General features: G+C 34.9%; 1 protein-coding gene across 2 annotated transcripts in view; it reads right to left on the reverse strand.

The window, feature by feature from the left end:
• Window positions 1-18,540, reverse strand: part of cdh12b (cadherin 12b) — a 138,576-nt gene that overhangs the window by 28,260 nt on the left and 91,776 nt on the right. For both annotated transcript variants that reach the window (XR_001608923.1, XM_016267949.1), the window contains exons 4-6: window positions 17,708-17,827; window positions 14,504-14,671; window positions 10,094-10,281 (exon numbers count right to left, since the gene is read on the reverse strand). Coding sequence is in view for 1 of the 2 variants with exons in the window: in XM_016267949.1 (XP_016123435.1) it covers window positions 10,094-10,281; window positions 14,504-14,671; window positions 17,708-17,827 (476 nt within the window). In the remaining variant the exon portion in view is untranslated. The remainder of the gene's footprint in view (window positions 1-10,093; window positions 10,282-14,503; window positions 14,672-17,707; window positions 17,828-18,540) is intronic.

The raw sequence follows: 18,540 nt of genomic DNA on the forward strand, positions 1-18,540 counted from the left end.
TATATATATATATATATATACTATTTTGTTAGAATAGGCTTGTAAATTATTGGCAATGCAAGCCATGGCCAGGATGCCTTTCCGAAGTACCTGTCTACATATATTGCTGATCTATTGGGCGGATAAGAGCTCATTTAATCAGCATTAATAAATGCATTACAGGATCATTTTACAGATTATTGGATTTCATTAGCAAAAATGCACAGTGGATAATTTGTATTGACACAAAGACATAGCTCCCCAAAAAAAGTTCACTCAAATAATGAATGACTTTAGAGAGAGCTGGAAACTGCAGTTGTGCAGTTCTAAAATTATACCATTATGAATATTTTGCTGACTTAATTTGCTTTATATTCTGAATTACTCATGCAGCAACAAAATGTGTGCCGGAGAGGTACAATGGTTAAAGGAATATTTTGGGATATTTTTAAAGTAATGTCTATGTATAGTTTTTGCTGCAACAACAGTGCAATTGTGTTTGTGTGAAGCTGCATGTGTCAAAGCTTATTCTCAGGAGTACTTTGCATAAAAGAGGGTTGTCCGATAACAACTGTGCTTTGTATTGCTGATTGACTGATTTTGACATTTGCAGTCATTGGAGAATATCTATAACACAAAACTTTGAATTATTCATCAAGAGTGAAAACTATGCAACCAGTAACCACACTCTTGATTACCAAAGATTTGGCCCGTTGTGTAAAACATTAACATAATGCATTTATATTAACAATAATGCACCCAGAATAGAAATTTAACTTTTCAACATTGACACATCATTTTAAAAAGTATAAACATAACACTTAAACTGTAGCTTTATACAGCAGGTCACCATTATACTTGGTGAATTACTGTAAACCATTTTTCATGCATTATTAAAAATGGTGGACAAGACAAAACTGCTGTCTGTGGAAACTAGCAACATGCCACAAATGCAACGCCTAGATATAACATTCATTCCTTAATATTCCTGTAAGTCTCTTAGCTGGAAGTACAAAGATTGCAGGATGGAAGATAAAAGCATTTGGAGAACATCAGCATGGTGCCCTTGAGTAGATGTTTAACCATGTGTTCCAGTGGATCTTAAGTGGTTTTGCTTCAGGAGCCAGATTGTACATTGGGCATGAATTGGTGACCCAACACAGCACCAAAATTGTTAATCATATTAGCGTAAATACATTAATAATACCTGTTAAATTAATAATTTGTTGTATACTGTGTTATAGATGCAATTTTGCAAAATACAATAGAGTTTGATTCAGCACATGGTTATCAATATCAAAACTGGTTGCACAACATAGAAACAACAATTTAAATATTGATAATCCAAACTATGCATCATCAGATGGTCGTATTATATTATTTACATTAACATTAGTATGTACTGTATGGAAACCCATTTTTTCCACATAAGGGAAACAAATGACACTTTGCCAAAGGGAAACAATTGGTAAACTGGTAAATCATAATTATCACAAAAATGACTTGTGTTACAATTGACATTTTATCTCATAACTTTAACTTTGTATCTCATAATCATAATGTTCATAATGTTCACTTTTTAAACTAATATATAATGAATTAGTATGTCATAATGTTAACTTTTAATCTCATATGACTTAGTATCTCATAAATTCTACTTTTTATTGTATCTCATAATTACTCATTAAAAAAATAATCATGTGTATGTCATACTTTTGACTTTTATCACATAATCACTTAGCATGTCACAATGTTTACTTTTTATCTTGTACATACTGATTTAGTATCTCATAATTTTAACTTCTTACCTCATGACTTAGTATATCATAATTTTGACTTTTTATCTTATAATGATGACTTTGTATGTCATATTTACTTTGATCTCATAATTATGACTTAGCATGTCACAATGTTTACTTTTTATCTTGTACATACTGATTTAGTAAATCATGTTTACTTTCTATCTCATAATTATGACTTAGTATCTCATAATTTTAACTTCTTACCTCATGACTTAGTATATCATAATTTTGACTTTTTATCTTATAATGATGACTTTGTATGTCATATTTACTTTGATCTCATAATTATGACTTAGCATGTCACAATGTTTACTTTGTATCTTACACGTAATGAGCTAGCATATCATTGTTTGCTTTTATCTCATCTTATGACTCATCTTATGAGTCATCTTATGACTCAGTATCTCATATTTTCAACATTTTTTTCCACAATTATCATCTTATAACTATGACTTAGCATGTCATAATGTTTACTTTTTATCTTACAATTATGGCTTAGCATGTCAATGTCTAATTTTTATCTCATAATTATGACTTATGTCATAATTTTGACTCTTTATCTCATAGTTATGACTTGTACTTTGTACTCTCATTATGTATGACTAATTACAGTATCGGGTAATTATGATTTACCAAAGCATGATGGCTTTTCTTATGTGGAAAGGTCCTCAAAGGTCCACAATTTCATCAGAACAGACCTGCAGCCTATTTTCTGTTTATGATCCACTAATTGAGAACTTTAAGGGGAACTGCCCTTGAAGTGAATGAATACGGTGACATGATGTTTTGCACCGAATCAGTAGCATAATCTCTTATCCTAGCACATAACCCCAACCAAACTCATAAACTGTATCTCACAACACTGTTCCACAAGTATTAGCCAATACATCAATCTTGACATTGTTTTGATACTGGAGGTAAACAGAGCAGAGTGTGCTCCGCATTGAACAGAACTGGTTGGAAATAGACGGTAAGGCATGTCCCAACCACAGTAGGGTTTGAGGACACATACAGCCCTCTATTCAGATTCGGCAAAGCATGCAGAGCTCTCTACTGCTAAAATTAGTTTTCTGTGTCAATAATTCATTTTTCAGCTGAGATGTTTGATGTCTTTATTTACATGGGGTTATATCACCATACTAAAGAGGTACAATTATCTTTTGGGTTTCTGAAAGACATAAACACAAAACTAGGGTACAGCAAATGTATATTGCACACCATTTTGATGTACATATCCGCAGGAAAACATAGTGTTATAACACACCTTCATTTTTTTTAGATTCATGACATTTGGAGGTATGAAATATCCCCTCTAATAACCTCAGTTCACAGCACTGACACAAACACACCGCTAACATCCCGTCTCCCTCAGACTGCTGCTCTCAGCAAAAGTTTTTTATATCCCTTTTCCTTACCACATGGTGTGCATGCTGACATCCATTCGCAGTCACACACACACACACACACACACACACACACACACAGATACACATCTGTGAAGTCTTGTATATGCATTTTCGGATATTATCAAGCACACATCATCAGATGTTTGCCACTGCACTTGTCTGTCATGACATAACATCTCACATTCACACATGCATGCATGAAGGTAAACAAGCTGTTTCTGCTTCCAAATATGATTTTATTCATCTCAGCTACAGGGATGCTAGCATACTATTTCTGCAGAATATAGTATGTATACTATGCATTAAATGCTTTTTTTATTTCTTTTCATGTGCATGACATACTTGGAACACTATGTACCGTAATTCAATGTGCTTGACTTGACATGTCATTTCTATTGTGAGAAATGATCAGGATGTAATACCAACCATGATTTTCAACATAAGACTGGCAATTGTTATTTAACAAAATATTAAATTAAAAAATGCAAAATGTCTGCAGAATACAGTATGTATATGGTGCACTGTATGCTATTTTTTCACATGCATGACATACTTTTCATATGTATGGAATACTATATAGCATAATACAATGTGCTTGACTTGATAATCAATTTCCAACTTGAAAAATTAATAGGAATTTATATGAGCCATGATTTTTAACACAATGCTGCCAAATGTTAACAAAAATATTGCATTCAAAATGCTAAATAATTGAAAATTGAAATTAAATTCAAAATGAAAATAATTCAATGTCACTCACTTATTAATCCAAGAAAAGTGAATGTTAACTGTCAAGATTCCCATTCATCTCAATGGCAGTTGCTTGGCTAAAGCTTGTATTCCCATTTATTTTTCAAACTCTCCGATCACACTGTATTACAACTTCTTGAACACAGTGAAACACTTCCATTTCATGCTTTTAAGAGCCCTCCTTATGCTCACATACACCGTTTGGATGGAGAAACATTTCTTACTAAAGCTGCCCTGACTGTGACAAGGTCATGTGACAAACATATTGAGGTCACGTGACAAAAACGTTGCATACTACTGTTTGAAATCTTTATTGTTGCATAATGCATTCTGTTTCACACACTATTTTAAATATATAACTAGTAATTGTAGCAGTATTCAGTGAGACATAAGCTAGTATTCCATTCTGAACTTTGCCTTTTTTATTTATTTTACCAGTATATATTAACCGGGAGTCACCTAAAGGTGGCACTGCCTACTCCTGTATGAAACCTGCAGTATATGTTCCTGTTCCCAAAAAAAACACGTGGAGAAAAATGTGCTAAAGGGGAAGTCGTGGCCTAATGGTTAGAGAATCGGACTTGTAACCCAAAGGTTGCGGGTTCGAGTCACGTACTGGCAGGGATTGTAGGTGGGGGGAGTGAATGTACAGTGCTCTCTTCCACCTTCAATACCACGACTGAGGTGCCCTTGAACAAGGCACCGAACCCCCAACTGCTCCCCGGGCGCCACAGCAAAAATGGCTGCCGACTGCTCCGGGTGTGTGTTCACGGTGTGTCTGTGTGTTCACTGCTGTGTGTGTGCACTTTGGATGGATAAATGCAGAGCACTAATTCCGAGTATGGGTCACCATACTTGGCCACATGTCACTTCACTTTCACTTTTTTCACTTTTCTAAAGTGAAATAAACATGGATAAACAAAGCCATCCAATGTGGTTTTCGCACCCAAGACTTTCCCAAAAACTGTTCTCAAATCAGGTGAATAATATGCTATTATTTTTTATTTTTTATCATGGAAGTGGTGAATCATTAAAATCTCAGTGACTGTGGCAGTTTGAACACTTTCAGCTGATTTATAGATCAAACAGCACATTAATGACATACTTAATGTGGGATGAGAAACTCTGACAGAGTAGGACACCACAGGAATGAGTCATTAGACTGAGGCCTATAAGCCTGTGCCTGATTTTTGTGGCAACCAAAGAGGCTAAAATAGTTTATTGTGTTGACATTCTGCCACGGATGTCCATCTGCCTCACACTTTTACTTGTTATGTTTTGCTGGCCTCCCTGCAGCAAAGATTATCTTTAATATTTTGTCATTGTTTCTTTGTTTAAGTGAACTGTGTGATAATTAGAAGGCTTGTTATTTTGTGTTGTGTTGCCAACTCTGAGGGAGTGGGAGACGGTGAGATCCTGCGGGATCAGACTTCTCTCACAACTTAAAAGAATAATTGCTTTTGTTTACTAATGGGAGAAATGAACATCATTAGTTTTTGATGACTAATCATGAGCTGACCCACTTGCAGGGAATTTGGGGCTGTTGTTTCTTCACACCGTCGCACAGAATGCTGACTGTTGTGAAATATAAGGCTACCAACGTGATTACACTGTAACCTGACTTTGTTTGTTATATATGTATATGTAAATGGGCTCTATCATACACCTGGCGCAAGGCGCGGCGAAAGTGTTTTTGCTAGTTTCAGCCCGATGCAGTTCTCATTTTCCCGTCCTGCGCCGCGTTGTTTATTAAATAGCAAATGCATTTGTGCCCATGGGCGTGCTGGTCTAAAAAAGAGGTGTGTTCAGGCGCATTGTTGCCGCGTTGTTAATTTGAGGAACTGAAAATAGACTGCGCCATAGACCAACTTAAACCTGGTCTAAAGTCTGGTGCAATATTTTTTTCTTTGTTATTTAAAGAGCGCGTAATGCTGGGTACACACTAAAATATTTTAAAAATCTTATAAGATCTTTAAAATGTGAGACCACAAACATGAGGACAAAAAATCCTAGATTTAACCGTTTTGCTCCTATTGTGTGTGGTGTGCCGCGATGTTCCCCCCACACTGATTCTGATTGCGATCGGGGTGCCTCCGACGTTCTTCCGAGCAGATTCAGTCACTCTTAACACACCTCACACCACAGGAAAATCTGATAAGATAATCTTTAGAACCACCAAGATAATCGGAACATTACCTAGGATTGTCGGAAGGGGAGAAATCGGCCCAAAATCAGCCCGATTATCTTGTGGTGTGTACCCAGCGTTAGTAATATGCGCCTATAGGCGGGGGCACAACGCGCGTACACTTTGCTTATTACACACACAGGGTAACGCAGCAGCACACAAACATTTTTAAATATGAAAAATTACATTCCGCCATGGCGTGAGTGCAACTGGCTTTTAAAGGGGATGGGAGATGAGACTCTGATTGATTTATTGCAAGTTACACCCAAAAAACACCCATTACTCATTAAGCGAATAGGGATAACCCGTTTAAACCATGCACCCGTCGTTAAACTAGCAAAAGTGGATTCGGACACGCCCTGAGTGCACCTGCACCGTGCGCTTTAGACCATGCGCTTAGATTGTTAAAATAGGGCCCTATGTGTATGTGTGTATACAGACTACCAGTCAAAAGTTTTTTGTTTTTTTTATTTTTAAAAAAAAAAAAAAAAAAAAAAAGACATGATCACAAGGCTGCATTTATTTGATCAAACATACAGATATATTTTGAAATATTCTTATAATTTAAAATAATGGTTTCATATATTTGTAGTTACTTTTTATTTTTGTAATGGCAAAGCTGAATTTTCAGTATCATTACTCCAGTCTTCAGTGTCACATGATCCTCAGTATGCTGATTTGATGCTCAACAAACAATGTTATCAATGTTGTTTTGCTGCTTAATATTTTTTTTCTTTCTCCCCAGAGTAAATTATGAATAGAAAGTTCAGAAAATCTGCATTTATTTGAAATATATATATATATTTCCCCCCCCCCCCCAAAAAAAAAAAATGAAGCAGCAAAACTGTTTTCAACATTGATAAACCATTATTAATATATAAGAGCCAATAATAACTGAGTACCAAATCAGCATATTACAATGATTTCTAATCAATGGCTTTTGAAAATTCAGTTTTGCATCATAGGAATAAATTAAACATAAAATTAAATTAAACATATATATATATATATATTGTTATTTTTTATTTTTTTATTATAATTTTTTATCAAATATATGTCTTGGTGAGCATACTTTTAAAAATCTGGGCTAAACTGTTGGCTTTTTGTACACGGCTTCAAAAGCAGGTAAAACCCTTTCATTTACTCAAACACTATGATGAAATCCTTTATTCCACAGAAAAATAACTTAAGTGATTCAATCCTGAAAATAAACACTGCTGTCGCTCCTAAAACATGGCAGTGCGCACTTGATAGATGACATCTAGGATGTATTGTGGAGACGTGGATTCCTGCCTGTGTTATTGTCGTGCAAGCTGTGTGCATTTAGAGGGAAACATATGGACACAGTTAGCGCTCCCCACCCTCATATATCTCCACTAACACTTCCAAGAGATCAGCGCAGTGCGGTTTCGGTAATATTACACCAGCACACTGTCCCGTACAGGGAAACACTGCAGTTGTTTTTATTGACGTTGCTGTTCTCATTCAGTAGGCGAAGACACGGCTGAGATAATAAAGAGATGTTTGCCGTGTTAATAACTCCTGTCACGCTGCCAATATTTAAGTACTGGGCTCAATTCAAATCCAAGAAAGTCACCTTGCATACTCTCCAGAAGAGCTGAACGTTCTAGTTTACCTTTGGGGGAGTTATTAATGTCAGACATTTACCCCAAAGTGCCCTTAACTGCGATGTTTGAGTGATGTTTTGATAATGTGGTTGCGGCTGTATGAGTGATGGGATCTCTGTCATTTTCCATGTACGGTTGAGTCATGAGAGTGTTGAAGGACTGTGGCAGCGTGGATAGACTCTGGCCTAGAGGGAGGCTGATTTACATGCATGCTAACTTAATCACAATGTCATTTCTCTGATTTTTGCATTTAAAAGTGCTTCTGTTCTGTATGGTTGAAAACTTGTGAAAACCGGCTTTTTGCATAATTTGACTGGACGTTTCACAAGAGATAATTACATTGATTTTCCATTGTTTTCTTCACACATGGCTTAAACTACTGATTAAACTGAATTAATAAATTTGATGATCAAATTTTTAAAATGCAATAATCAGTGGTTTTACGTTGCATTTGTATTGAAAGTCTGTGTCTGTGATGAGGTACTGCAAAAGTAGCAGTAGCAAAATTAAATAACAACATTTTTAATGTGGCGTTCATTTAATAATAAACATTAAAGGACTACGGTAACTTCTGTCATTTTGCGGTTGCACTTTATTTTGTGTCTTTGTTACAGTGTAATTACACATTTAACCCATTTAAGCCCATCGACAACTATAGTTGCCGCAGTTTATAGTTGTGATTTTCCTTTGTAAGTATTTTTCTAGATGTTATCCATGTTTTATTTCTCACTGACATGCAAGAAAACAACCAAATAAAGGATTTCAAGAAAAAAAAAGGTATTCACTTCCTTCCTGTCACATGAGTCTGTCAAGTATACCCCTACTTCCAGGAAGCATGGCGAAAGCAAACCCTCCCAAGGAAATGTAATTTGCATGTTACTAATAAGTATTTTTTTGCTGACATATACATATATATATATATATATATATATATATATATATATATATCTACATAATCATGAAGGTCTCTAGAATCATCCAAACAAAACAAATCTTACAGGAGATCTATAGTTTTTTTGCATACTTAGTCAAAAGTCCAGGCGGCAACTATGGGCAAATGACTTGTAAGTACATATCATGGGAAATCTTGCTCTATACATGTACTTGTTATATGGTTAGGGTTTGGCTTAGAGTTATTGCATGTAATTATGCATAATTAAGTGTTATTATAATAGTACAGTAAGTACATGTAACGTGTAACAAAGACCCCTTAAAATAAAGTGTTACCCATTTTACATGTGTGTGTACTTGCACACAATTTTATTTCTCACGTTTTTGTATTTAAAAGACAAGCTTGTGTGTTTTTGCTCTGCATTGTGAGTCTATAGCAGCCTGTGGAAACCTGGTATTTTTACACAACTTTGACAATTACAGCTTGATTGGAAATTGTACAAGATATAATTTCCTTGATTTTTCTTTGTTTTCTTCACACATGAACATGACTCCCAGTATTTCATCTTAAGCACACTGACACTTTTGACACTTTTGTAACCTAGTACACTAACTATTAATTACCTTAGTCAACTGATAGACTATAATAATTAGTGTAAAATTGATTATTTTTTTAACCATATATACGCAAATGGTTTTCAATCGTTTTACTCTTTGATTTGATGATCAGGGTTTTTGAAATAATTGTATGATGCATTTATTTCTTTTAACACTGAAAGATGTAATCACGATGTCTGTGATTAGAAGAAAGTAAACGTAAGTACAGCAAAAATAAATGAAGGCTTGATAACATGTTGCAAAGTTCATTGACTGAGGGACAATCTTAATTAGAATAAAAATTATATTCTCACCATAAATGCTCAAATGGTTACTCTGTTTTGATAATCAAATGCAACAAACAATAGTTTTATGCTGCATTTTCATATTTTCAGATTGAAGTCTGTCTGCAACAAGAGTAAAGCAAAAGTAGCAGTAGCAAAAATGAATTATGAAGACATGATAAAATGTTGCAGTTTTAGTGATAAAACATCTAATTGTTAAACTGAGGAACAATTACTATTTGTGCGAAAATTTATATAAATAATTTTCACACAATGCATGTTATTTATTGTTTTTTAAATGGTTTATAATCACTTTTTACTCTGTTTTGATAATATATATATATATATATTTTTTTTTTATAAAAGCCTCGTAAACTATTGATTTGTTGCATTTATATATTTTAAGATTGAAAGTCTGCGACAAGGGTAAACCAAACATAAACAAAGGCTTGACAAGATGTTTTTAAAATTCTAATGTGACCTTCATATAACAATACAAATCAACCGCTGAGTGTTTAACCTGTATATGTACTTGCTGTTAGTGCATATTGCACTTTAAATGAGGCTTTACCTTTTTGAGCATGATGATTCCCTCCTGATTGTGCTCATTGGTGGCGATATCAAACATGGCTCCTCCATCTCCAGGGACGATGTTGTATTCCACCTCTGCGTTCTTTCCAGTGTCCAGATCATGAGCTTTGATTCGGCCAACCGCTGACCCAACTGCTGATGACTCCGGTACACGCAGGTGGAAGATGCCTGTAGAATCAATGAGTGTTTTGAAGCACATGTGACTAGTGTTGGGGAAGCTGCTTTAATAGTTTTGTGGCGATTTTTCTGTTTTAGTTATATTTGGAATAACATGCACCCATGAAATGTTCACATTAAAGGAATAGTTCACCCAAACAAGAACATCTGCTGAAAATTTACTCACTTTCAGGCAGGGGCGTAGATTACGCGGGGGACACGGGGGACGTGTCCCCCCCACTTTTAAGAGCACATAAATTCGTCCCCCGCACTTTTTCGGGAAAGTGTGTTTGCATAGAAGTTTTCAAGAGCCGGTGTAAATAAATACAGATGTAAATTCAAAGAGACGTGATAGTCTGTGCATGATCTGATGTGGCGAGATGAACATCGCGGAGCACTAAACACTAAACACTGTGCAGTGTATGTTTCATTCATACTCGAAGCTGGAGGGTGCTCTCGCGCAGAAAGTCGTACGAGGAAATTCCTAATATGGACAAAAGCATCCAGCTATCGCTGTATGAAAACAGTTTTCACAGAAAACAGAAACATTTGGAAACATGAAGACATTAAACATACGATTGTGACAATATATGGTTTATTTGTGTTTGTCAAGTCATCTCCAGGTAATAAATAAAGTATATGAACAATGCAGTGCTAATTAACATAGCATTTATTACAGTATAGAAACTATTCTGCCTTATGTGATAAAAATGTGTTTGTAGTATATAAACAAATCATTAATATTGGTTATTGTCCAGCAGTTATCTGATTTCTAAGTCAATTAAAAGCTAGAAATTAGAGAACAATTAAAGTTGCCTATACACCAGTCAAAAGTTTTTGAACAGTAAGATTTATAATGTTTTTTAAAGAAGTCTCTTCTGTTCACCAAACCTGCATTTATTTGATCCGAAGTACAGCAAAACAGTACAATTTTGAAATATTTTTACTATATTTAAAATAACTTTTTTTTATTTGAATATATTTTAAAATGTAATTTATTGTGATTTCAAAGCTTAATTTTTAGCATCATTACTCCAGTCACACGATCCTTCAGAAATCATTCTGATGTTCTGATTTGCTGCTCAAAAAAACATTTTTTTTATTATTATGATGGTAACACTTTACAATAAGGTTCATTAGTTAAACATTAGTTAATGTATTAACTAACATGAACTAACCATGAGCAATACATTTGTTACTGTATTTACTAATCTTCACTAACGTTAGTTAATAAAAATACAGATGTTCATTGTTAGTTCATGTTAGTTCACAGTGCATTAACTAATGTTAACGAGATTTTAATAATGTATTAGTAAATGTTGAAATTAACATTAACAAAGATTAATAAACGCTGTATAAGTGCAGTTCATTATTAATTCATGTTAACTAATGTAGTTAACTAATGAACCTTATTGTAAAGTGTTACCATTATGATGTTGAAAACAGCTGAGTAGAATTTTTTCAGGTTTCTTTAATGAATAGAAAGTTCAGAAGAACAGCATTTATCTGAAATAGAAATATTTTGTAACATTATAAATGTCTTTATCATCACTGTTGATCAATTTAAAGCATCCTTGCTAAATAAAAGTGTTAATTTCTATAATTTATTCTCCCAAAAAATAAAAATTATACTGACTCTAAGCTTTTGAATGGTATAGTGTATAATGTTACAAAAGCTTTATTATTTCACATAAATGCTGATCTTTGGATCATTCTACTCATCAAAGAATCCTGGAAACATTTACTCAACTGTTTTAAATATTGATCATAATAAAAATAATTAAAAAAGGTTTCTTGAGCAGCAAATCAGCATATTAGAATGATTTCTGAAGGATGTGACACTGACGACTGGAGTAATGATACTGAAAATTCAGCTTTGATCGTCCAAAAACTTCACAGTAATCCACAGGACTCCAGTGCATTAGTTAACGTCTTGTGACGAGAAAAGCTGTATGTTTGTAAGAAAAGCAATAATATGGATAGAAGAGTCTAAAATGTTTTTGATTTGTTTCTCACAAACACACAGATTTTCACCTCACAAGACTGGAGTTGTGTGGATTACTTGTGCATTATTGTCATGTTTTTATCAGCTGTTTGGACTCTCATTCTGACGGCACCCATTCACTGCAGAGGATCCTTTGAGGGACAAGTGATGTAATTTCTTCAAATCTGTTCTGATGAAGAAACAATCTCATCTACATCTTAGATGGCCTGAGGGTGAGTAAATTAGATTTTTAGGTAAACTATTCCTTTAAGAACAGAAACATGTACAGTATTAACCAAATAAATAGCATCAATTATGATTTAATCTTCATTGATTCATATTTCTGAATGCACATTTACAACATATCCACAATATTCCTCCTCCTGTGCCAAATTTCAGAAGTTGGCAACTCTAGAGAGGACATTATTGTTGGAGAGAGCGTTTGATAACTGCCTCAATGCACTTGGCTTTAAATATGACATAGAAAGCAGTGATGAAGTGCTGGTTTCACATTACTCTGCTTCTTTTTGGAAAATGCTGTTTTTTGGCAAACCTACACTGAATTGAAAACAGCTGAGCTAATGCCATGCTACTAAAAAAAGTAGTTAAGTTAGTAAAATTGCTACTTTTGGTTAGTTACCCCAATGCTGGTGAAGACATATGCACAGTAGGTACAAACAGATCATGCTGATTAGTAAAAACTAATGTGTTGGGTGGCCATGCCCACACACACACACAAAAACACACACACAAAAAAAACATCAGCTAATTAAGAAGTCATTAGATGCATTAGTGCAATGCACCAAAAAACAAACAACAAGAGGGAGAGAGAGGCAGAGACACGGCCCAGAATGCAGCAGTCATCATAGTGCCATCCTCTGAGACGTGCTGATGGAAATCTACTTTGCTCCCAGGGTATTACCAATATTTACACAGCGAGGAAACCAGTGCTCATCGCTGAGACTCAACATGATTTCTATTTCAGGATTTCTGAGTGCAAATGGAGCCTGTTTGCATGTACTTGTTTAAAGACTTGGCCTTATTCCAGTGGACAAATAAATAAAGAACATTAAGTATATAAATGCATAAAATATGAGACAGATAGAAGCTATGAACAGGGACGGTAAAAGGTAGTCTCGCGTCTTTTGCAGCACCTCGCGTGACAGGCCCTTCTAAAAATGTGATGCTCAAGTTAAACGAAGTTCAGCTTTTAAAAAACACTTTGCGACTTTGTGTTATTTCCTCCCATTCCACTGGCCAAATACACATGCTTTGTGAATGGCCCCTAAGACTGCATGCTCATGACTTATTTGCTGTTAGGAAACTCTGGTTTCTCTGAAATCTCATTAATTCATGTCTAGTGTGTTCACACACTTGCTGTAAGAACCAATAATATTTGTGTGTGTGTGTGTGTGTGTGTGTGTGTGTGTGTTTTCTTTCTTCTACTCCGGAGATGGTGTTAAATATGCTGCCTTTCTTCCTTTATGCAAACAACATTTATAGATTCAAGATTATTAATTTATTTTTAAAGAAATGATGGCATACATTTTCTCTATGAATGCATTAAGTTTTTAAGCTTCCTCATGTGTATTTAAAAAGAAAATGCTGCATTACCAGTCAAAGGTTTAGACACACTTGCCTGAATGTATGTTTCTCATTATATTAAACACTTTTTGGTCTAAAGCTTTATGCGTAAATGCTTTAAATTGTTTTGGTGGAATGAATAAATTGTGCCTGCAATCATTTTATTTACAGAACTACAGTTTCATATTCATAAATAGAGCTGATAGCATACTTCTGAACACTTTTCATGATGTTTTAAAAGCTTATTTTTATTTTTATTATTTATTTTAATGAATTTGAATTAATTATTTTATTTTAATTGTATTTAATTTAATATTTGTTTACTATATTATATATATATAAATAAATAAATATAATAAAAAATATATATTTATTTATTTGTTTAACATTTCTATATAATAATTCAATTTTTAATGTAAATATGGGATAATAAAGGAACAAACTGAAGTTATAATGTTAAACAAATAATAATAATAATAATAATAATAATAATAATAATAATAATAATAATAATAATAATAATAATATTACAGTATAATTGCCATGCTTGCATTTGATAGTTTTATTGGCTTCATTATTGATCTGAAATATGGAAAAGATCAAGTGCATTCAAACTTTTGACTGATTTGAGTTTACATGAGTTGATAGTTATACAGAGTGGCTTACTTTTGGAGAACCTGGGTGGGTTGTCATTGACGTCACTCAGGGTGATGTTGATGGTGGTGGTCCCTGCCAGACCCCCTAACTGTCCACCCATGTCTTTGGCCTGGATGAGGACCTGATACAGCTCCTTCACCTCCCGGTCCATGTTGGGTAGAGCTGTCCTGATGACTCCTGCACACAGATCAAAAGAGAGCCAGACTGCGTTAATGGAAAGAAGAGACAAGAGAAAAGGACGATAAAGGGATAGTGAGGTAGAAAGAGAGTATAGATGAAGAGGCTGTGAATACAGGCAGGTATCAGTGTGTGGAGAGAATCGGATTACAGAAAAGAGGGTAAGGTGAGGAGAAGAATAGGTTTTAGACCTGAGAATGAGGCCTGCTGAGAAAAGGATGAGAATGGTAATCTAAAATAACAGACGCGATTGAGATAAGAAAATTGAGAGTGGCAAAAAAGGGAAATGGATGAAGTTCTGCTGCATTGTGGAAAAGGAAACTGAAGCAAATTGAACTTAAAGGTGTAGCGTGTCATTTCTGTGTTATTATTTGTGTCCTGAAAATCTATCTTGCCTCTCAGCATGACCGAACCCAGCTAGATTTGTGTTGTTTTATGGTTTGAATTAGTGTTTGGAGGTTATAGGTTAGTCCTGCTTCACAAAATGCACTGGCTGATGAGATGTCACCTTTGTTTTTTAACACCTTTGTCATGGTGGTTGTGTGTCCCAACAGGTTTTAATCTACTACACGGAACGGGTCAAGGTTAGCATGGCCCTGTTAGCCTCTGGTACCACAGCCATTTAATACAAAAAATGCCTCTTACTCTATTACTGGCTGAAATTTTGCAGTACTTGACCATTCTCAACCTTTTCTCCGACTGCTAGAATTAAAGGAATAATCAGGGTTTAATACAAGCGAAGCAGCATTTGTAGTATGTTAATAATCTCAAAAATAATTTCAAAGTGGTTAGGGTTAAAGTGGGGCACTTACATTGAAAGTATAGGGACCAATTTTTTAAAGGGTTTAAAAGCATAAATCTAAAGCTCATAATTTCATAAACGTCCTTTGACGGAACAGTGCGTTTTTTTCAGCATGAAATTGACATTTTGATAATCTTTACTTCTCTATTGTGGAGTGTGTCTGAATAAAATAGCTTCTTCATTGACAAAAAAATAATAATAATAAGGTAGGGCGTTGATGTTTTTCAAGAAAGATCACAGGCACATGACTTTGAATAAAAACAATAATGATATGCACTGATATCACTATAATATGGATAATACATTTTATGGAATATTGAATATTATAAACATTGCTATCGACCATACTAAAATAACTGTACATTTTGATTTAATGTCTTTAATGTTAACAAAATGCAAATTGTATGTTGCTAAATACTGAATAGGTGTTAATGTAAATTTGTGCATCCATATATCACGCTAACAACGATTTCTGAATGCACCATTTTTTAAAGCTTAGTTTCCATAAATGCCTTTGGTGGAAACATGCTGGAAAAATGTATGGCTATATGGTTCTTTGGGTAAGTTCTTGATATTATATCATATCCCCTCCAGAACATATTATTGCTTCTAGGAATCAGTTGCTAAAGAAAAAGTGAAGTTCTCCAGGGTTCTTTGAAGCATCAGCACACAAATTGCTCCTAAGTTAAAGACTGTAAAACCCTTCCTGGAACCAGTAACTTTACCTTCAAGTGTTTCTCTCCAGCTGAAAGATTGAGGTCAGCCCTAAAGCTTCTGGTACTTAACAATCTTAACAAGGCGACGAAGCTAGTGTAGCAACACCTTTTCTTCCATAAAGCACAACTAATGCGTTTCCCAACGCCACAAGAAGCTTTCCCAGATCAAGAGAGCGCTTCATAGGATGAATTAGACATGGTGGCGGATGGTTAAGAAAGGCATGGACCTTCATTCAATGCCAATTTCAGATGAAACGTAAAAGGGATGTCATGTGTGATTCTCTCGGCCTGTTACAGGATGGATCTGATTTTTGATTTCCGTTTCGCATGAGCAGATCTGTCTTTGAAGTCTGTGTGGTAATTAAATGAATCGTTCACATAAAAATTACATTTTGTTATCATTTACTGCATGACCATTCATTTTTCTTGTCTTGAAAGCAGAAATTATGCCTAAGACCTTCCTTTTTTATTTCACAGAAAGAAGAAAGAAAATTTGGAGCGATTAAATGGTGGCAAACTTACATTTTTAGGTGAACTGTTCCTTTAAGATGTGTGCGTCCTGAGTCACACACATTGTGTTTTCTTTCACGCACTGCACTCAGTGTTGATTCCGTTATCCATTTTACCCCCTGCCTTTGTATCCCACCCTCCTCTCACGGCTTTTGTTTACTGACAGTTTGTGTTGGCAGATTTTTTGATATGGCCTGGGACAAAATCTGATTTTTCTTCCTTACTAGTCATTTTATTTGTTCGGCTACAGAATGTCACCCTTTGAGCCCCCCCTCCGGGTTTGCTGATATCACAATATTATATTTTTATTCATATATTCCTCTTTGCAATGCTTCATACTTGTACAACAGGGCCGTAACCACACCAAAAACAAGCAGGAAATGTTCACACGTGCTCTCTGCATCTTGTTTACCTTGCAGGTTTGTGCTTTTGCATATTGGATATTACAGCCCATTGAATGCAGGCAATGGCCATTTGTAAATTCCCATTCATTGCTGTAAACGCTCTTGAATATTGCATAACAAAGTATTCACTGGGAAAAAATAAAAATGCAGTTTATTTGCTCCATCATTTGATGATGCTACAATTCCCCCAGGCCATAAAAACAACAGAGAAATCCATTTGCTGTTACCGGGCTGACTTTATTTTCAACTCAGTGGGTTTGAAATGCAGCACCTGATTGTATAATTATAGATCTTTTCTGGCCTGTTTAGCTGACAGGATGTCCGTTACTGTTCTGCTGTTCAAAATGAATTGTAGTATATTTTGAGTTACAAATCCATTTTCTAGGTTGGCCACATTATCAAATCAAACCGCAGAGCTTATTTGTCTAATAGGGTCAATGAATGCAATTACGTTGAAACCTGTGAACTGTGAAATTAATGCGTCTTGTCTGTTGTATTACACAAACAAAACAGAGGAACTTGTTTGTTAATAGTGACTTCATTTTTTTTTATGCAGCCAACAGTTTTCTGTATATTTGCTATCAAATATTGAGGAGTGTTTTACCTGTTTTGGGATCCACGGAGAAGTATGGCTGGCCGTGAAGTATGCTGTACACCACCCTGGCACTGTTGCCGTATGTAGGGTCGTCTGCATCTGTCGCCGTCACCTTCATCACGTATGTACCTGCACACACACACAGAAGATATCATCGTTGGTGTTAAACCGCATGAATAGAAATGGGAAATGTGCTTTGGTCAAGGTTATAACAGTAATAGCATGTAGGGTTTGGCCGGGACTGGAAAACAGGCCTATACAGACACACCATTATATGCTTTGCTTATGATGGGCTGATATAAAACCAAGTATATGGCTATCTACTGATTCTTCACTGTGATGTGTCTGAAACAGCAGTTTTTATATTACAAAGGCAGCACTTTTAAATGACCCAATAAATGACAAATCATCCGTACTAGAAAGAGCTGATGGTCACGGGTCGCTGAATCCTTGTCTTTATCTGAATTGCAGTGCAATACTGTGCTCGACAACCTCACATTTAGCAGGAATCATATGTGTTGTTTCTCTAATGTTATATTATATAAATGATTTGCTTTTTTATGCAGGAATAGTTTTCTAAAACAGTTTTCTGATTTTATCCATATTGCACTCCTGCTTATGTGATATTGCTTATATATATATAGAGCGTACAGTATATGATGATCTATCTATCTATCTATCTATCTATCTATCTATCTATCTATCTATCTATCTATCTATCTATCTATCGTTATATCGTTCGTTCGTTGTATCTATCTATTTATCTATCTATCTATCTATCTATCTATCTATCTATCTATCTATCTATCTATCTATCTATCTATCTATCTATCTATCTATCT

This window comes from Sinocyclocheilus grahami, unplaced genomic scaffold, assembly GCF_001515645.1.
Source record: "Sinocyclocheilus grahami isolate Dianchi unplaced genomic scaffold, SAMN03320097.WGS_v1.1 scaffold41.1, whole genome shotgun sequence".
NCBI lineage: Eukaryota > Metazoa > Chordata > Actinopteri > Cypriniformes > Cyprinidae > Sinocyclocheilus > Sinocyclocheilus grahami.